Raw genomic sequence first — 22,785 nt, forward strand, 5'->3', positions numbered from 1 at the left:
TGAAGCTTAAGTACTCTTCAAGATGGATGCAAATATTAGGTTTCATGACAGGTCACTGTGATACATTTATGTTATGCTGTTTAGTACTCCTCAGAAAGGATGCAAGTTTCAAAACTGAACAAGCAATGGTATGAAAGAAACTGGCATAAACATAAAAAGAGTACATGATCAATGGTCAGTAAAATGTTGCTTTTACAGTGACCTACTTTTCGTATCGCAGTGTACTGTTTCTGCAGCTGCATATGCATATCAACCTCCATGACTAGATACTGACTAAAATATAAAAGAAGTGCAAATGCCATAGCTACCACCTATGTGTATGATACAAAATCAAAGAGAGGCCATAAATAATACTTTGACATAACAAACCTCTTGATCTAACATAATGAATGTCAATCAAAAATTCTATAACAGAAATTCCAATGACCAGCCAGTTTGACAAGAAGCCTTGCCCAGTGCATTTCTTCTCCACATGCTGAGCTGATCTGGGTCCCAATGGGTTAACTATTATCTGATACATACAATTTCAAAATATTAATATCTTCAACAATCTTTTGCCCAATTTTCATTAAATGTTTTCTATGCACTTAATATCCCCTATCAATCACAATGCACTATAAATCCTCTATTAATCACCATACACTCAAAATCTTGTATCAGTCACCATGCACTTTTAAATCCCCTACCAATCATCATGCACTTAAAATTTCCTATCAGTCACCATGTACTTACAAATCACAATGGATTTTTAAATTCCCTATCAGTCAAGTAACATTTTACAATTCCCTACTAGTCACCATGCAAGTGAAATTTCCTATCAGTCACCAAGTACTTACAAATCACAATGGATTTTTAAATTCCCTATCAGTCAAGTAACATTTTACAATTCCCTACTAGTCACCATGCATGTGAAATTCCCTATCAGTCAACATGAACTTAAAACGACAAATCTGTCACAATGCACTTAAAATCTACTATCATATTGTTATTAATAGAGAAAAATGCAAAACTCAATAACTATGCTAATTTGTGGGTAGCACATTCCTGGGTTTTCTGAGAGGTCAACTAAGTGAAATTCAACTAGACCTGTCTTTAATCAATATGAAGTTCCATATCAACCTGACATGTCTCTAATCAATATGAAGTTCCATATCAACTTGACATGTCTTTAATCAATATGAAGTTCCATATCAGCTTGACATATCTTTAATCAATATGAAATTCGACATCAACTTGACCAGTCTATACTCAATATAAAGTTCAATATCAATCTGACAGTTCCCTAGGAATGAAGTTCTACATCAACTTCGGTTTCATCAATAATGTTCTTTGAAAGTTATTTCAGTCAAATTGAAACTATGCAAGGGCAAAGGTCGTGACTTGGTGAAGTTTCACAAAAAATAAAGTGAAAATTAAACCCAAGATACATTTTCTCAATAGAATACGACAAAGCAAAATCATTCGAACCAATGAGTACAAATGGAATTCAAGTTTTAAGGGCACAATTTAGGGTTAAAAAAGGGCCATAACCTGAATGAAAATTTAACTTGACCAACTTAATTACCATACGCAACCAAAACCAAATTTGGTTTTAATTTGTAAAGTCTTTCAAATGTAATTAAAAAGAGGCAGAATTCTGGTTGTAAAGGCAAACTCTGAATTTAAATGGGTTGTAACTTAGTAAAAGTTTTACCCACAAATAGGTAAATGTTAAAATTTACCTACAGCTTGTTAATACTAAGCCTATATCATTCTTTAAAATTCAATACGTCCTTTAAAATTACTGGGCAGAAACAAAATGTGTCATTGACAGACACATCACCACAAGTATATAAAAAATATGAATTAGACTTTTATCTCTGACCTTTAATAATATACAATCTAAATTATGTCAGAGCAGAAAATGTTTGATTTTTTTAATTCATCCATCAAACAGAGATTATCAAAGGTAATAATTACATTTCTTACCTTCAATTAAATTTCTTGAAACAATGTTTGAAAATACTCAAATTAGTCATGGCTTAAATGTATTTGTCCAACTTGCTTATTTAAAAACTCTCTCATCGAAATAAAGAGTTACATATAGACATGTATGTGTGTAGTCTAGTATAAGAATAAATAAAATCATGAATTTACTAAAGTTGTCAAACAAACTTATGCTTAGAGCTATCATACAAGCAAGCAAGTTGGATGCAATACCAAATGTATGTGCAAATTGATGTGCCCAACATAATTATGAGGCATTGTTTAAGTAAATTTTAGCCTAGATACTTGGACAGATTTCACAGGTGTCATGTTAGGTCAAATAAGTATAAATACTGGACCCTAGCCTTCACATAACATCTTGTGTTCTATCTTCATCTGAAAAAATAGTGCCTAACAAAAATATCAACATGGCCCGCATAAGAAATTCCTATACTGAGAGAGACAAACTAACCATCACAGTCACATACAGGTATTATGCACTGACAGAAATGAACAGAGCAACAATCAAGTACGGTTTTACTGTAAACCAATTAAACACCATGTAACAAATGATGATCAGTGTAACGTCTAAAATGGTGGAATGTTGTTTCACAATGAAAAGAGTGTAAAATCATCAAGAGAGTGGAATGTAGGATGCTGCAAATGCATCACATGTCAGACCAAGTTTCTCACCTCATGCTGAGTCAAAAATAAGGGTGCGTGTTATACACACCAAACTATGTATATAAATATACACAATTTGTATATATATATATATATATAATGTCACAAGGAATTTCCCGTTAAAGCAATGTTTTTGGCCAACTTTTTAAAAGTTTTAAGTATGTAGCAGCATACTAATGAATTGTAATGAAAATAACACTAAAAAATAATAAAAAATTCTTAACCTTTATGAATCATTTTATCCTCTATTATTACTGATGTTTTAGAATAAGGTCATTCATATATATTTTGCAGACAGCCTATAATCTTTTGATCTTTTGACAGAAGCGCTCACTGACCATTATCAAAGGAAATACAAACTTGTTTACAAATATATGGTACTCTCAGAAATTGTTAAGAAAGTCATTCTGAAATCAGAACTAACTTCTGGTCTCACTTGTATACCAATTCCACATTAAATTTTCTTTTGAAAACAGCAAAGTCCATCTGCAATAGTAACCTTATCCTAAACAATCAGTAATTACTGGGAATACAACAGCCCATTTAATTCTTATTACCTTTAGCCATTTTTATTACTATGCTAAAATATTTTGCACATTTATAACACCACCAATAAATCATGTTGCTATTTCATATGCAGACTAAGAACAAAAGCTGCCATGAATTGAATATAAAACCATAACTCCATACAATCTTAAATACAAAATCATTTCTGACTTGAAACAATAACTCTCTTGTTCACAACATTCACAAAATGCTGGATTTAATAAAATAAATCACACAAAAGGCTATTTTCTCAAAACCTGTTGAACACAAAACTCATTTCCAAGCTCAAAGACCCAAAATCAAATACCAGTACGATTCTACGCCTGCATCGTGGAAAATTTTGTACTCTAGTTCAGTGACCCAAGTGAGAGAAAAAAGTAATGTTATTCTAGCCTTATTCTAATTAAAGTTATAAACTGTCAAAGTTCTGTGAGTCTAGCTTTATTCTAATTAAGTTATAAACTGTCAAAGTTCTGTGATTCTAGCATTGTTCTAACTAAAGTTATAAACTGTCAAAGTTCTGTGATTCTAGCATTGTTCTAACTAAAGTTATAAACTGTCAAAGTTCTGTGATTCTAGCATTGTTCTAACTAAAGTTATAAACTGTCAAAGTTCTGTGATTCTAGCATTGTTCTAACTAAAGTTATAAACTGTCAAAGTTCTGTGAGTCTAGCTTTATTCTAATTAAGTTATAAACTGTCAAAGTTCTGTGAGTCTAGCTTTATTCTAATTAAAGTTATAAACTGTCAAAGTTCTGTGATTCTAGCATTGTTCTAACTAAAGTTATAAACTGTCAAAGTTCTGTGATTCTAGCATTGTTCTAACTAAAGTTATAAACTGTCAAAGTTCTGTGAGTCTAGCTTTATTCTAATTAAAGTTATAAACTGTCAAAGTTCTGCGATTCTAGCATTGTTCTAACTAAAGTTATAAACTTCAAAGTCCTGTGATTCTAGCATTGTTCTAACTAAAGTTATAAACTGTCAAAGTCCTGTGAGTCTAGCTTTATTCTAATTAAGTTATAAACTGTCAAAGTTCTGTGAGTCTAGCTTTATTCTAATTAAGTTATAAACTGTCAAAGTTCTGTGATTCTAGCATTGTTCTAACTAAAGTTATAAACTGTCAAAGTTCTGTGATTCTAGCATTGTTCTAACTAAAGTTATAAACTGTCAAAGTTCTGTGATTCTAGCATTGTTCTAACTAAAGTTATAAACTGTCAAAGTTCTGTGATTCTAGCATTGTTCTAACTAAAGTTATAAACTGTCAAAGTTCTGTGAGTCTAGCTTTATTCTAATTAAAGTTATAAACTGTCAAAGTTCTGCGATTCTAGCATTGTTCTAACTAAAGTTATAAACTTCAAAGTCCTGTGATTCTAGCATTGTTCTAACTAAAGTTATAAACTGTCAAAGTCCTGTGAGTCTAGCTTTATTCTAATTAAGTTATAAACTGTCAAAGTTCTGTGAGTCTAGCTTTATTCTAATTAAGTTATAAACTGTCAAAGTTCTGTGATTCTAGCATTGTTCTAACTAAAGTTATAAACTGTCAAAGTTCTGTGATTCTAGCATTGTTCTAACTAAAGTTATAAACTGTCAAAGTTCTGTGATTCTAGCATTGTTCTAACTAAAGTTATAAACTGTCAAAGTTCTGTGAGTCTAGCTTTATTCTAATTAAAGTTATAAACTGTCAAAGTTCTGCGATTCTAGCATTGTTCTAACTAAAGTTATAAACTTCAAAGTCCTGTGATTCTAGCATTGTTCTAACTAAAGTTATAAACTGTCAAAGTCCTGTGAGTCTAGCTTTATTCTAATTAAGTTATAAACTGTCAAAGTTCTGTGAGTCTAGCTTTATTCTAATTAAGTTATAAACTGTCAAAGTTCTGTGATTCATGCATTGTTCTAACTAAAGTTATAAACTTCAAAGTTCTGTGATTCTAGCATTGTTCTAACTAAAGTTATAAACTGTCAAAGTCCTGTGATTCTAGCATTGTTCTAACTAAAGTTATAAACTGTCAAAGTTCTGTGATTCTAGCATTGTTCTAACTAAAGTTATAAACTGTCAAAGTTCTGTGATTCTAGCATTGTTCTAACTAAAGTTATAAACTGTCAAAGTTCTGTGATTCTAGCATTGTTCTAACTAAAGTTATAAACTGTCAAAGTTCTGTGAGTCTAGCTTTATTCTAATTAAGTTATAAACTGTCAAAGTTCTGTGAGTCTAGCTTTATTCTAATTAAAGTTATAAACTGTCAAAGTTCTGTGATTCTAGCATTGTTCTAACTAAAGTTATAAACTGTCAAAGTTCTGTGATTCTAGCATTGTTCTAACTAAAGTTATAAACTGTCAAAGTTCTGTGAGTCTAGCTTTATTCTAATTAAAGTTATAAACTGTCAAAGTTCTGCGATTCTAGCATTGTTCTAACTAAAGTTATAAACTTCAAAGTCCTGTGATTCTAGCATTGTTCTAACTAAAGTTATAAACTGTCAAAGTCCTGTGAGTCTAGCTTTATTCTAATTAAGTTATAAACTGTCAAAGTTCTGTGAGTCTAGCTTTATTCTAATTAAGTTATAAACTGTCAAAGTTCTGTGATTCATGCATTGTTCTAACTAAAGTTATAAACTTCAAAGTTCTGTGATTCTAGCATTGTTCTAACTAAAGTTATAAACTGTCAAAGTCCTGTGAGTCTAGCTTTATTCTAATTAAGTTATAAACTGTCAAAGTTCTGTGAGTCTAGCTTTATTCTAATTAAGTTATAAACTGTCAAAGTTCTGTGATTCATGCATTGTTCTAACTAAAGTTATAAACTTCAAAGTTCTGTGATTCTAGCATTGTTCTAACTAAAGTTATAAACTGTCAAAGTCCTGTGATTCTAGCATTGTTCTAACTAAAGTTATAAACTTCAAAGTTCTGTGAGTCTAGCTTTATTCTAATTAAGTTATAAACTGTCAAAGTTCTGCGATTCTAGCATTGTTCTAACTAAAGTTATAAACTGTCAAAGTTCTGTGATTCTAGCATTATTCTAACTAAAGTTATAAACTGTCAAAGTTCTGTTAGTCTAGCTTGATTCTAAATAAAGTTATAAACTGTCAAAGTTCTGCGATTCTAGCATTGTTCTAACTAAAGTTATAAACTTCAAAGTCCTGTGATTCTAGCATTGTTCTAACTAAAGTTATAAACTGTCAAAGTTCTGTGATTCTAGCATTGTTCTAACTAAAGTTATAAACTGTCAAAGTTCTGTGATTCTAGCATTGTTCTAACTAAAGTTATAAACTGTCAAAGTACTGTGATTCTAGCATTGTTCTAACTAAAGTTATAAACTGTCAAAGTCCTGTGAGTCTAGATTTATTCTAATTAAGTTATAAACTGTCAAAGTCCTGTGAGTCTAGCTTTATTCTAATTAAGTTATAAACTGTCAAAGTTCTGCGATTCTAGCATTGTTCTAACTAAAGTTATAAACTGTCAAAGTTCTGCGATTCTAGCATTGTTCTAACTAAAGTTATAAACTGTCAAAGTTCTGCGATTCTAGCATTGTTCTAACTAAAGTTATAAACTGTCAAAGTTCTGTGATTCTAGCATTGTTCTAACTAAAGTTATAAACTGTCAAAGTCCTGTGATTCTAGCATTGTTCTAACTAAAGTTATAAACTGTCAAAGTTCTGTGATTCTAGCATTGTTCTAACTAAAGTTATAAACTGTCAAAGTCCTGTGAGTCTAGATTTATTCTAATTAAGTTATAAACTGTCAAAGTCCTGTGAGTCTAGCTTTATTCTAATTAAGTTATAAACTGTAAAAGTCCTGTGAGTCTAGCTTTATTCTAAAATAAAATTACAGACTTTTAAAGTTTTAGGACTTGGAACTTGAGCTTGAATTTCTTGCCATGAGAGTATGATTTATGCTGTTCTATTTTGTTTTAAAATTTGAAGTGAAGTGCACAGATCTTCATATGACCAATGTATCATATAATCACAGATCTGGTTACACACCTTTTCCAGCTAGGTTTTCTGTATGTACATGTCAAAGCAGAGAAACCACTAATGAGGTTTCTCGTTCTATGCCACAAGTGATGATGAAAGAACACAAAACAAAAGGAAGCACACATCTGATAACAGAATAAATTAGAGACAATTAATCTCTGATAAATGTTTATTGTTTGTAACAGAATTCATCTGCCAAGGATGGAGCATGAATTCCTTTTGAAGATCTGTGCCAGCTGCCACATGGTACAAGTTACCACATGATTGTAAATTATTTTAAATTCTATGCAGTATTTTTGCTTGTTGCAGAATTTAAAAAATGTATTTTGCATCATGCTAATTATTTCCTCAGCTAGTTCAAAATAAACTGCACACTGACATGAGAAAGCAATAATCATGCAATAACTAGTCCCATGTGGCAACTGGTGCAGACTTTCATATTATATGCAAGACACTGATTGCAGAAAGAAAGAAGAAAAAAAATGAAAGTATTTTTTACTTCTGATTGCCTCCATAATCAAAACATTGAACTGATGAACATGGTTTAAAAATTTAAGATACAAATGGTCTATCTGTTCTTCATAAATATTTATATTCATCTAAAAGATGCAAAGAAAATTATCCATACCATTTGCTGCCTAAAGCTCCTGCTTCATAATGTTTGTATATTGATATATAGATAACATGAGATGCATAGCAATATTGTTTCAAACGATGTCAGTTGCTTCTAACTCTCTTCACAGAATGCTCCTGGCAAGTCTAACACAACTACAGTCAACTATTTTTTAACTGACTGATTATGCAGTTATACCGTTAATATAATGGCATAGTGGGAATAATTACCAACTGGTCATTTAATATCCTATGTTTTAATCCACAAACTCTCAACTATTTCAGAATTTAGATACGTAACATGTGAACATATATCATGACATGATAAATGAAACAATAATGTTGGACACTGCAGAGATTTAATATAAAGATGTCTGAATATAGTATAGCCATTATATCACACTAGTTTATGGTTTCTATTGATTAAATCAACTGATTTTGTCATGTGATAAACAGAATCTTACATATGTGTTCATGTTAAATAGATGAAAATCGTGAAATAATTTCAATTTTATGCATACCAAAGCTTGTAAAATGCTGAGATCACTGAACTCTTTTCATAACTTTCCTTTTAACTTGGCACTTATGTAAGAGCCTCTGTATCAGACTGATCCCACTTAAATGGTTTGAGTGCAAAAATGCAGTTGTCAAGTCTCAAGTCTCTCAGTTTTGCTGCTGTCTCCTGTTCTGCATATGTTCCATCTAGTTTCTATACCTCTCTAGTTGTTGTAGTTTGTGAGTTTGGTACACAAATGAATTTTCACTTCTGCGGACTTCCTCTGGGACTGTGGAAGGATTCATTTTGAACTGTTATACCTACAGCAAAACAAAAGATATCCTGAGTTTTGACAGACTTTTCCTTCGCCCAATATACTTTCACAACTTAAATCACACAAAGACAGAGAGTCACACACACACACACATGAACATGGACAAACACACTCACATATTAAACTAGAAATATGCAGTGATGCTACCTGGATTTCATCACAAGGGGAGATTTTCCCCTTGTCTTAAAAATAAGGGGGGGGGGAGTAAACAAAAACGGGGGGGGGGGGGGAAAAATGGCCATAGTTCAATCTTTATTTAATACTTCAATATCCATTTCTCTTTCTTCCTGTTTCACCCAACATGATTACTATTGAAATAAAAATCTTTAAAAGATGTTTCCTCTAGTTCTATAAGCACTATTTTTTAATTTCTTCTGAACTTAATCTGTGACTTATCTGCGTATGATTATTGTTCTGTACTGAGAAACCCCCTTTCACAGTCTGCTGTCTGAAAGGGCATATGCATAGCTAGTCTGGCCACATATTGGGAAACTCAGCTCATAGGTATTATAGGTATTGTCTCTTGAATAGCTCTGCTCCAAAATAAAAAATTTCACTAACTTTCTTGAATTAGCACTCTATTGACTAATGTCAGATTTACATTTCCACAATGCTTTATTACGATTTTAAGTCCATTAATATCATAGTCTACTTGTTCAAACATGAACTTTGATAAAATAAATACCATTTACTTCTTAATTTCATTTTATGATCTTATTTATTAGATTTATCGTAATCTTTATCCTAGGGCTATATAGTTTTGTAGCACATGATCCCATAGGGCTAAATTGTGAGAAGAAAAGGAATGAAAAGTGCACTCTGCTTTTAAATTGTCTGTATTTTAATTTGGCTTGTGTGTCTGTCTTTTCCACATTTAATTTTAAAATACCCCAGAAATGAATGGTTGGCCATCATGCTGTGTGTTTTTGTCCATCACACATGTATAACGGACTCAAATTTAACACCATTCAAAGTCACTCACCATTATCTCCATTAACGTGTTTCCAGCTCCAATAATCTGATTGACTTCCTAACTTTAAATATAAATTGCCTTCATCACTATGATTAACCAGAAATAGCTAAACAAAGTCATCAGCTAGCGATGAACCAAGCTGGGACTCGTCCATTATGGGTCTTCTAGATAGTCTGTATTATAAATGCCAATTTGTAAAATATCCTTGATGCAAGGTTCATTCTATGACAGAATGCAAGTTATGGAGCCCAATGTTCCAATCAAATTTACTTTAACAACCATTCATGTTAAGCTGAAGACAACCTGATGTGTTAACAGTTATGAAATATACACATTCAAACAAGAGCTACAATATTTTTGCTGACTTGACTTTTGTTGTGATAAGCACTTTTTGGGTGAATGGCTGAAACAAAATTGTATAATGCATTACTGCACAGAGTACATTTTCATATGCACAACTTGAAACAAATTTGCAAGAGTTCTAGTGCATCACCACTTTACAAATTTTGTACAAATCACATGATCACATGTACTGGGAACATCTCTGAATATGTGCATGAAACACAAATACCCTACCACTGCTATAAGAAACTGTGCCGAATTCAAAGCATATCAAGATAAATGGACAAATGGATGTGCCAATGACCAGATGGATGTCTTGACAGACTGATGGATGAACAAGTGAGCCATCTATGCCTTAACTGCATTTGTGGCTACAAAAAAAAATCTTCCCTGACAAATGGCATGATAAAGTCATAAACTGTACAACTAATTTTGCAACAACTGAAAATTTTAACTCAATAAATGTACTGCAGACTTTGAAGAATAGATTTTGTCCTATGATCTTAAATACAATACTTTTGTTTCTTTTTTGTATATTAGTCTAATGGCAAAAGGCAAAAACGAGGCTGTTGCCTGGAGTTCAAAGGCACCAATGTCAGGATAATTTCCAGATATCTGGCAGAAACTGGAAGTATCTGATGTGTTGTTTAACTTTGTTTTTGCTTTTAATACATTTGTTTGGTTGTTGTTGTTGTTGTAGGGTTTAGCACCATTTTTCAGCACAAGATAGGCAATACATGGCGGCCAGTATAAATGATGAAGGAAGAAGCCAGGAAAACCAGGAAAGAACCACCGACCCATGAGAAGCTACTGGCAAGGTTTCTCACATAACCACATGAGTCAAAGCTGAGACTCAAACCCACGCAAACAGAGGTGAGATGGCAGTGATCAGTAACGGTGAGCGCTTTAGACCACTCAGCCACTCAGGGTCCCTAACTTTGGTTGGTCCACATGGTGCATTGGCATCTTTACATGAATGTGAAGGGTGTTCATTCTAGGACTCTATGAGAGAATATTGTTCCTTCACTGGTGTTTGTATGCAAATATGTCAATAGTGTGGACATGAGCCTTGTTTTAACTTTAAAAGTCCATGAATGTGGTATTTTATGTGTACAGTGCTGGACATGGATGACTGGCAAATAAACATAATCATATTAGGGGTGAAACAATACACCTGTGCCACATATCGATCTGATTCAAGCTACACAGCCTGCGATATATGTATCGATACACTTCATGGTCTTTCCATCTTTGAAAGGTAGTTGGTGCCCATTTATATATTTACACACTGGTTGTATTTCCAGTATGCAGATTACAGATATAGTTATCATATATTAATATGCATTTCTTATTAATAACAAGAAAACAAAAATACTTTCAGACTACTTGTTGGTTGTCAGTGAGTTTTATTCAGCATTTTAGACTATTTAATGGTGGCTCCACTTAACTCACTTTAGCCACCAGTCCTTTTGTTTTACGCTGCATGAAAGCTTTGAAAACAACTTATTACCAATTTCATGTTCAACTTTAAAACAGATGCAACAAAGCAAAGAAAATTTTATCTAGAACAAATCTGGCCATGAGAATGAGGATGAATACCAACAAAATCTATCACAATGTACTTCATGTAGATACAAAAGACTGACGTGGCCACAGGTACTTGTATTTATTAGTGAAGAAGGAAAACTACTGGAACACTCAGCCCTATTCTATAATTTAAAAAAAACACATTTTAGACAAGGTAATAAACTTCAACTGTTTGAAATCTGCCCCCTTGCTGATTCTGTGATACATGTATTTATTCCATCAGCACCTTCATTCACTGGTTAAATATCTCTGCACAGAAAGAGAAATTCCAAATTTGTTCCCCATGTACAATTTAAGTAGACATTCTATCAGGATTATATTTTAAGTGGGACTTCAACCTTTGTCACCGAAAGAAGGGGAGAGTAGAAAAGAAGGAGGGGGTTTGAGGAAACAGTCATGGTTCAATATTTACCTAACGCTTCAATACTCCACTTTTATAGAGCTGTAATTTAATCAAAATCTTTAAAAGACGTCACCTCTAGATGTGCAAGTATTAATCTGTTAATTATTTCTGAGCATGTTCCTTATCTGTGTATGATTATTTTTCTGTGCTTCTTTCTGAAAGGGCATATGAATTGCTAGCTTTGTCAGCTTGAAGATGTTGGGAAATTGATTTTTGTGGCTGTTATTTAGAATTTTCCAGAGCTCCCATACATCTTCTCCAAAATAGGTTTTTCACTAACACAAAAGTACTTCTTGAATCACTAGTTTACTGACTACTATGCCAGATTTTTTTATCTGTTCCATAATGCTGTATGACGGTTTTTTCAGTCAGTCAATGTCATGCCATGCTTGTGCAGAGATATTAAAAATAAATATCTTTGCCTCTTAATTTCATTTTTTAATTTCATTTTTTTTTCATTCTTATTTATTTTGTTTATCTTAATGTTGATATGGATAAATGATTTTGTAGCATATGATTCACAGGGCTAAACTGATTGATTAAAAAATGAAAATGGCATTCTACTTTTAAATTGCCTTTAATTAAATTAGGCTCAGTATTCAGCTCCTTTCTACACTTAATTTCGAAATACTGCTGAAAGGGAGACTGACCATCATTCCCTCTATTTTAGTCCATCCAACATGTGCATCTAACTTGTATTTAACATCATTTTGGCTCAAAATCACTCACTGGTATCTCCATTAAATTTTTCAGCTCTGATAATCAAATATACTTCATAACTTTACAAATTATTGTCATTATCACTATCACCAGCCGGTATCTTGCAAATGAAAATGTAATGAACCACACTGGAAATCAGACATTTTGAGTTTTCTAGGTGGCCTGTATTTTATACACATTTATAAAACTTTCTTCATGGAGGGTTCAAACTATGCCATAACGCTTATTCCACAGCACAATGTGCCAATCAAATTTAGTTTAACAACCATTTTTGTCATGCATGAAGACCCCAGACGTGTAAACAGTTGCCTACCAGAAAAACAGATGTCATGACAAGAATGATTAAACAAGAATGGAATACTTCATTGAGCACATTTTCATATGTGGGGCTTTCAACTAATTTGTGGGAGTTCTCGCGCATCACCGTTCTCCAGGTGTGCAAATTCGTACATATTTTGCATGATTCACACAATCGCACACCCTGGCAGCATCTCTGTTTAAGTTTTATTTCAATGACTTTAGAGGGAATATTCTCTGTTGCTTTGCTAGAACTTCCTGTCTGTCATGCAGTGAATAAGCTACACTGATTGCTGACTGGTAGTTATTATTTAACCTCGACTGGAACAAGTAACTGCAAATAAGATTTGAACCTAACATATCTTACCAAGTGACAGACTGGTAGAGTAGCTTTCAAATCAACCAATGCAGGTAAGATCAAATTCAATGTAGAAAATTCACTTAATATTGGTTATTAAATGATGAGTAAAGTACTTCATTATATTCATTATGCACGTAGAACATATTTGGAATGTATCCTTTATGCTGAACATGCTGCTGTGATAAGATAATTAGCATGGAATTGGGGATGGGGGCAGATTACGAACCATGTCACTTTGTGTGTGTGTGTGATTCGGATTTTTAACGTAGCTTTAAAAAAAATTTTAGTCATATCGCTACAATGTCTGCAGTGTGACAGTTTATAGTGATATCTAGCACTAGGGCATCATGCCGCAGACATGTAGCATGATGTCCCACCCAGTCACATTATCCTTACATCAGGCCGACCAGTCCTAACACTAACCTCTTAATGCTGCGTGCCAAGCGAGGCAGCTGTTAGTACCATTTTTATAAGTCTTTGGTATGTCTTGGCCAGGGATCAAACCCACGACATCCCGCATCTGAGGTGGGGGCAGATTACTAACCATGTCACTTTGTTAGAATTTGCAGATGGCGAGCGAGTATTCTCAATAGTCATTTTTTGTTTTTACTAATAAAATGAATACCTAGGACTGCTGTTTCAGATGAATTATATATTTAAATAATTTGAAGGGCAAACTAATAATAATAATTCATAACTGAAGACTAATATGTGTATCGTTCCAGGAAAAATATCAATTCATCGATGTATTGATGAATTGTTTCACCCATAAATCATAGCACAACAGAAGACTATGTATTAGAAACAATTTGCTTTGAAAGCTGTCACTACAGCAAGGTTATAAAGACAAATATCTAGCCTATAACTAACACTGGACATAAAATGTACCAGTGTGTATATCATGCATTGCTGTACTTCATGCATAGTCCTAGACATAATCTGTACCAGTGTGTATATCATGCTTTGCTGTACTTCATGCATAGTCTTAGACATAATCTGTACCAGTGTGTATATCATGCATTGCTGTACTTCATGCATAGTCCTAGACATAATCTGTACCAGTGTGTATATCATGCTTTGCTGTACTTCATGCATAGTCCTAGACATAATCTGTACCAGTGTGTATATCATGCTTTGCTGTACTTCATGCATAGTCTTAGACATAATCTGTACCAGTGTGTATATCATGCATTGCTGTACTTCATGCATAGTCCTAGACATAATCTGTACCAGTGTGTATATCATGCATTGCTGTACTTCATGCATAGTCCTAGACATAATCTGTACCAGCGTGTATATCGTGCTTTGCTGTACTTCATGCATAGTCTTAGACATAATCTGTACCAGTGTGTATATCATGCTTTGCTGTACTTCATGCATAGTCCTAGACATAAACTGTACCAGTGTGTATATCGTGCATTGCTGTACTTCATGCATAGTCCTAGACATAATCTGTACCAGTGTGTATATCATGTATTGCTGTACTTCATGCATAGTCTTAGACATAATCTATACCAGTGTATATCATGCTTTGCTGTACTTCATGCATAGTCCTAGACATAATCTATACCAGTGTATATAATGCTTTGCTGTACTTCATGCATAGTCCTAGACATAATCTGTACCAGTGTGTATATCATACTTTGCTGTACTTCATGCATAGTCTTCGACATAATCTGTACCAGTGTATATCATACTTTGCTGTACTTCATGCATAGTCCTAGACATAATCTGTACCAGTGTATATCATACTTTGCTGTACTTCATGCATAGTCTTAGACATAATCTGTACCAGTGTATATCATGCTTTGCTATACTTCATGCATAGTCTTACCACAGGTCTGGCTATGATGTGGCTAAGACCTTTCCTTATGTAAGTAAAGGACATCACTTACCAAGAGAAAGCTTGGAACTTTCCTTGCCCCCTGAGCTCTGAATGATGACCTGTCTTTGGTGATATGGAGATCTATGAGGCTGAAAGCATAAAGAATGTGTTTATTGTACAGTGTACTATATTAAAATAGGATTTACAGTGATACTTGTCTTAGTGGCACCTTCATATAAAGGACATCTGCTCAAGAAGAATACCTATTTAAGAACTCTTTTCTCACCAAGAAAAGTATTGCTGATTTTGCCTGCTGACTTCCAAACTAGTGAGGAGGTAGGACTTGTATGATATGTGAACTAATTAAGCTCCTGAAAGTAGTTCAATTGGTGTTTTGTTCTTCCAGGTTGGTACCCTTGAAAAGTCCACTTGGGCAAGGGACCAGTGCCTTTGACCAGGTGAAACCCAAGTGAATAAAGATCTGACAAGCCTTTAGTTCATGCAATATCCTCTCTGTTATGATAGCACAGTGTGCTAGTGACCGTGTACAGTAAGTTTAACACCAATGTGAAGTTTACATATATAAAGAATTTTCAATAAGCATGAGAAACTTGCATGCACAAAAAAGTAATTATAACCTGAACTTAATGTGAAGTTTCATTGGCTACCTGTGCTAGTACCTAAATGTGTGACGATGACAAAGTGTTAGAAAATTGAAAAGGCACAACTTTATCAGCATAGGAAGAGAAAACGTTAGAAATATAGATGGAGAATACTTTCCTTATAAGTGAAAAACTTCTCCAACTTGAAATAGTACATCTTGCAAGTAGATTCTGGCTTTTAAGAGTTCTCATGATGAGAGGTACCAATTCCTGTACCAAGGGAGAATCACTCTGCCTGACACATAGGTGGTCAAAAAACTTTTAGCTTTTTAGCTAAATGTTTTAACCTGGGAGGGCTTGATTTGTGAGGCAGTAGTGGTTCTATGATTGGGAATCATATTTAAAGAAGAAATACTACATATACTCGCATATAAACCAAGTTGAATAGGTATAAACAGTAAAAAGTTCATAACCCACGTATAAGCTGACCCAAAAGTCCAAGATGCACGCATGTATTTAGGCAAACTTACATTAGCAAAAATTACCCGTATAACTCTCTCTGGGTTGGCATGTATGATTATTACATAGAAATGGTATAAATTTGTTTGAAAAATCAAGAAATTTATTTAATTTTCTGTTGTTTTTGCCCAATTCAGATTTGTGTATAACTTGATCGGACGATGACAAGAATCGAGCATTCGCGGGTTTCTGTGACACTACCTCTACTGTTTAACTCGATTACTGTTTGTTTATGCATTATTACATTATACTATTTATAACAGTGCACCTGTAATTACGTTTTTATTTCAACTTGAAATTGTAATTACCTAACTCGATAGAATGTTATCCCAGTATGACAACAATGAATAACAATAGACCGTTCCAGTGGCCTAGTGGTTAGAGCATCCACCTCGGAAGATGGAGTCATAGGTTCAATCCCCGGCCAAGTCATACCAAAGACTTCCAGAAATGGTAATAACAGCTGCCTCGCTAGGCACTCAGCATTAAGAGGTTAGTGTTAGGACTGGTCGGCCAGGTTTCAGGATAATGTGACTGGGTGGGACATCATGCTACATGTGTGGGGCATGATGCCCCAGTGCTGACATCACTATAAACTGTCACAGTGCGGACATCATAGTGATATGACTGAAAAATTGTTAAAGCTACGTTAAAAATCATAATCACACACACACACATGAATAACAATAGGGTTTGATTCAAGGTGTGCAATTGGGCTAGTGAGCGTATTTACATAATGGCACCACCCCATGTACATTGTAGGTTTGAACATGTGCTGAATGAAGTACATCCCTTATATATGTTTCATAGGCACCAATGCACTAAACTTTAATGATAAATCCAAAATACAATAATGAAGTTTCATAAATAATGCTTGAAAATTACGCTAATACCATAAAAACTGAGTTGTAGTTTGCTTTTGATGTAAGTGACCTTAAACCTCATTTTACAAAACTACGATAGTGATGCTAATATTATGAGTGAAAGGCAATTACACATCAAAGTCCTGGTAAAGTTGCTGGTCAAAATGTCCTCCAAGACAGTTTCAGGTTTTACTGATTAACTGGCCTGTATTGCTGTCAGAAAACAAAAGACAAATCTGCAAATTATAAACCAAGGAGACACCAAAATGTCCAGCTTTCCATTGTGTGGAAAAGTTTGATTTTGTGCAGTCAAGATACAAAAGTAAAACAGATTAATGGTGATCTTAGCTGATCTATATTCACAATTTTAGTCTTTATTATTACCATTCTTTCATGAACATGTAACAGTTATGCTGGTTGTGCCTTGCACTATTGAATGTGTGTACCTTTTCGTAAAGATTATCTTCGTTCCTAGCATCGCTTATATCGTTGAAAAAGAGTAACTCTTGCTTGCTTGGATCAACCTAAATGAAATAGCTATCACTGACTAGCTGAAGTGTTATCTGGATAAATGCGATTTGGTCAAAAAAATGAATAAAGCAAAATCTGCATTGAATATGTTTGGGAATAAACAAGGATTAAAGTGGCTCTAGGCATGATTTGCACGTTGTAAGTATGGTACTGTAAATTAACGTGCTGGAGAAATCAGAAAATATGCACATGAAAAATAATAATTACAAAAGCAATCATAGTAGTTTAAAACAGTTTAGTAAGTGTTTGGACACAGAGATTATATTCTTTTCACATGCACATACATCTTAGGACATGGAAAAAAAATGATTTTTTCATGTCCCTAGATTCACAGTGATTATCATAGTCAACAAAAAAATCTTTAAATCTTTAAAGTTTAGACCCCGGCCCATGGATAAACTGAAAACCCTCCTTCTTCCAGGCCTTTATTTTTTTCTAAATTATTGGGCTTATATGCAAGTATATATAGTATTAGGTCTCATTAGATATCACAAGAAGTATTTTCATGAAAATCAATTTTCCATATGATCATCATTCTAAGAGGTGTAGTGATCACAAGATTTTCAAGACGGCCACCATGGTGGCCATATTGGATGTCCCACCAGTAATATTTTCATTTAGTACCAGCTAGACATCATAAGATGTCTTTTGGTAAAAAATTTTTTTTAAATATGACTTCTGTTCAGGACAAGTAGCGACAACAAGATCTTCAAAATGGCTGCCATGGTGGCCATTATCTTCTGCCAAACTGGCACCATTTTCAATTCAGTCCAACTGGACTTCATAAAACTTTTTTGGGTGAAAACCTCATGTTGATATGACTATCCATATAGGAGGAGTAGCAATAACAAGATTTTCAAGATGGCTAATATGGCCATCATATTGGATGTCCAAGTGAGCTAACAAACTATTCACTTTTGGGGGAAACATTATTAACAAAGTATTCACTTTCTGGGAAACAAGATTAAGTCCTATCAAATGAAGCTGCAGAAATTTAACAATAAAAACTCTGATAATAGAACGATTTCCCCAATAAGAGGTAACACTAGTGAATGTACCTGTGGCATAGACTGGTTCTGGATTCTTCCTTGTTGTCTCTGCTGAGAGCTGATGGGAGACTGTAAACTCAGCTGACCAGGCATTAAAGGATTAATCAATGGTTGGCTCATATTAGCATTAAATGGTTGTTGCTGATTGTGATTGGAACTGCCATTCCTCATAAATCTATTAGCACTCTGGTTACGAATTTTCTGGTCATTCAATATATCAGACTGATATGGAGTATCACAATGCATTCCTTGAGTCTGACTGTAAAAAACTCTGGAAACATTTTGATATGGTCCACTTGGTGGCCTCCCATGAGACCATCTGTCCTTATTTGGTCCTTGTGCATGGAAATATCTCATATATTGTTCCTGAGATGGAGGAAAGACATTCACCTGAAAAGAAACAAATTTTTCTCTTAAATTATGTAATATATATGTCTATGCATAGACTTAATTACAGACATCAGTTTGACCTTTCAAGTAAAAGCAGAGATCAGCTAGGAACAAGTTCATGGAACAAAACATCCTTCCAAAGTGACCTAAACACAAAAACTAACTAGATGAAGGGATGGACTGAAGGTGACATGATATGTCACATATACATTCAAGGAGGCTCATAAAACATATAAAAAGCAGAATTAGCTACTAAAACAATCCAGACAATAATAAATTTTTAATGATAGTTCATGCCTGCATGAAAATTCCATTGTAGGTATGAAAGGCATAAATTGATACAATCCTTGGCATGACAATGAAGCTGAAGCAACATGACAAGCTGATAAAAACTAGAGATTAATTTTGCTGCTGTTGTGTTGTTGATGTTCTAGGGTTTAACGTCATTTTTCAGCACAAGATAGGCTATACATGGCGGCCAGTATAACTGGTGGAGGAAGAACCCTGGAAAACCCAGGGAAGAACCACCGACCCACAAGAAGCTACTGGCAGGCTTTCCCACATACCTACGCTAGCCGAGCCTTGGATTGAACCTATGCAGATAGAGATGAGATGGTAGTGATCAGGAACAGTGAGCGCTTTAGACCACTCGGCCACTTGGGGCCCCAATTTTGTTGCTTCATAACACATTACACATAAAAGGGCCCAAAATAATGGCATCCTTATGAAAAAAATGCCATTTTATTGTCACTAAATGGTAAGCTGTAAAATATAATTGTATCATGAAAAGGACAAAAACAACTGACACTGTAAAAAGTGTTAGTCAAGCCTAAGTAACTTCACCTGAAATAAACAGTTGGTATAGTCAAAATATGTGGAAAAATGGTGGGGTTGAGCCTTGCAAATCTACAATGGGCCTGGAATTCTTAATTGTTGCCAAACATCTGTTAAAAAAAGACTTATTTCATATTTTTGTAACAATTCTTTTCATCTAGACCAACTGTTTTGAATCAAGGCACTCATTTCTATCTGCTCTAATTAGTTTAATTTCTTGGCTCTACATTTTATGCTAATTGTTTTCTTTGTTGCATAAGTTAAGATAAGCATTATTTGAAAATAACTGAAACAAAACCCTTTTCTTCAAACCATGCTTACAAAAACAGGATCAAACTTTTTTCAGCAATTGCACACTGGTCAACAGTGAAATCATTACTGACTTGAAAAGGCCCTAATCTGTAGTATTTTGGTGTGCCGAACACGAATATAACCGTGAAAAATTTGTATTGGCTCTCGTTTTGAAGATATTCATATACCTCATTTTCTATGTTTCACTGTGTAAATTTCTCCAGTAGGACTGCAGCAACATCCGGAATAATGATGTAACATTGCATAATACCATCATGCTCACATCATCCACAGTTGATTGCATCATTTTCTGATGCAATGCAATACTAATGCCATGCGGCTGCTGAAGTAAGTTGACGTCAGCAGTGTACTATACATGTGTAGGCCTATTATACTAATGCCAGGCGGCTGCTGAAGCTGACGTAAGCAGTGTACTATATAAAGCCCAATCAGATAGGTTCAGCATTTAAAATATTTTAGACGTTGTGCGAGACAGTTCAAGCTACTGTTACATAAAACTTTTATTTTATCCATTTACGTACAATAAAGAACAGTAATGCCTCGAAAGTGTGTTAATACCGCGGACAATTTTTGCTATATTTGTGGGGAAGTGACATTTGCCAACCAGAAGAAAAGTATCAATTCTCAAGTGAAGAAGGCATATCATCTTTACTTCGGATGCAAGGTTGGTGACCAAGACAAGCCTTGGGCTCCGCATATATGCTGTGCTATATGTACAACACAGCTTTCACAGTGGTTGAATTGCAAAAGGTCATCAATGCCGTTTGCAGTCCCAATGGTGTGGAGAGAGCCAAGCAACCACCTAAATGACTGTTACTTCTGCTTGGTTCCTCCTCTTTCCGGCGGAATAACGAAGCGAAAGAAGTCGAGAATAGTCTACCCAAACATTCCGTCTGCATTGAGACCAGTTCCACATGGTGAGGGACTTCCTATTCCAGAACCTCCAGCAGAATATTCTCTTGATTCATCTGACGAAGACAAAGGTGAGTCGACCTGTTCTTCTCCTGGTCCATCAGCATGCAGTGATCCAGATTTTCACTGTGGTGCATCATCAACCCCACACAGAATAACACAGGAAGAACTAAATGACCTGATTCGTGATTTGGACTTATCAAAGAACAAGGCAGAATTGCTAGGATCAAGACTCCAACAATGGAATCTTCTAGAAGAAGGTGTCACAATTACTGCATATCGAAAGCGCCACCAGCAATTGGAGCCTTTCTTCAGAAAGGAAAGTAATCTGATATTCTGTTCCGATATTGAGGGCCTCATGAATGCTTTAAAAATCACTCATGACCCACAAGAATGGAGACTATTTGTGGACTCTTCGAAACTGAGTCTCAAGGCTGTGCTTTTGCACAATGGAAACATTCTTCCATCTATTCCAGTAGCGTATGCTGTCCACATGAAAGAGACATACGATAACTTAAGGCAGCTACTGAATTCCATTGAGTATAACAAGTACAGCTGGCACCTCTGTGGTGATTTGAAGGTAGTTGCCCTTTTAATGGGACTGCAGCAAGGATATACAAAATACATGTGTTTCTTATGCGAGTGGGATAGCCGAGCAAGGGAAATGCACTACATGAGGAAGGAATGGACTCACAGGCAGAATGTAGCCATTGGAGAGAAGAATATCCAACACCCAGCTCTGGTTGAGGCTCAGAAAATCTTGCTACCACCCCTTCACATCAAACTAGGTTTGATGAAGAACTTCGTGAAAGCCATTGACCGGACTTTGCCAGCATTCCGATACCTGCATGAAAAATTCCCTCGACTCAGCAAAGCAAAGATTAAAGAGGGAGTTTTTGTGGGTCCTCAGATTCGAGAGCTTTTCAAAGATGACCGGTTCAACAACTTGCTGGAAGGTGACGCGAAACAAGCATGGAATGCTTTTCGCCTAGTTTCTACAAACTTCCTCGGAAATGTTAGGGCAGAAAACTATAAGGAACTAGTAGAAGACATGTTGATGAAGTATAAGAAACTTGGCTGCAATATGTCTCTAAAGATTCACTTCCTTCATTCCCAATTGGATTTCTTTCCTAGCAACTGTGGTATTGTTAGTGATGAACACGGCGAACGTTTTCATCAAGATATCGCAACAATGGAACAAAGATATCAGGGAAAATGGTCCACTACAATGCTGGCTGACTACTGCTGGACACTCCTCAGAGATGCTCCCGAACAGCTGTACAAGAGACAGGCGAAGAAATCTAAGATGTAGTCAATGACTTGATTTTTTATAGGTAGGCTATTACAGTTGACCTTTTACTATTGGAATGCATTTCGTTATGTAAACATTAATTTCTTGCAGATTACAAAAAAACTAGAGCCAATTTTGCAATTTGACTGTCATATTCGTGTTCAGCACATAAAAATTGATAAGAATTGACTAATTTTATTTCAGTAACATGATTTTTGTAAAAATTTGTTGTCCAGTGTTGTTTATTTAGCCAATACTCAATACAGTATAGATCTGTTGCGTGATCTCCAGATGTAAAGTCATCATATTTTCTGACAATGGCCAAAACTATTAGTGTCCAAAGTCAGATTTTCAAAGGTTGCAGTCACAGGCTT

The 22,785-nt window shown here is 34.7% G+C and overlaps 1 protein-coding gene across 1 annotated transcript in view; it reads right to left on the bottom strand.

Moving 5' to 3' along the window:
- Window positions 1–6,851: 6,851 nt before the first annotated feature.
- The window catches only part of LOC149806423 (terminal uridylyltransferase 7-like), a 129,052-nt gene continuing 113,118 nt past the window's right edge, over window positions 6,852–22,785 (bottom strand). The window contains exons 26-28 of the mRNA XM_089953079.1: window positions 18,682–19,062; window positions 15,179–15,257; window positions 6,852–8,586 (exon numbers count right to left, since the gene is read on the bottom strand). Coding sequence (XP_089809205.1) covers window positions 8,531–8,586; window positions 15,179–15,257; window positions 18,682–19,062 — 516 coding nt within the window. The 3' untranslated portion in view covers window positions 6,852–8,530. The remainder of the gene's footprint in view (window positions 8,587–15,178; window positions 15,258–18,681; window positions 19,063–22,785) is intronic.

Source organism: Sinohyriopsis cumingii, chromosome 1 (assembly GCF_028554795.1).
Source record: "Sinohyriopsis cumingii isolate HCF-2022 chromosome 1, ASM2855479v2, whole genome shotgun sequence".
In the NCBI taxonomy this organism is placed as follows: domain Eukaryota; kingdom Metazoa; phylum Mollusca; class Bivalvia; order Unionida; family Unionidae; genus Sinohyriopsis; species Sinohyriopsis cumingii.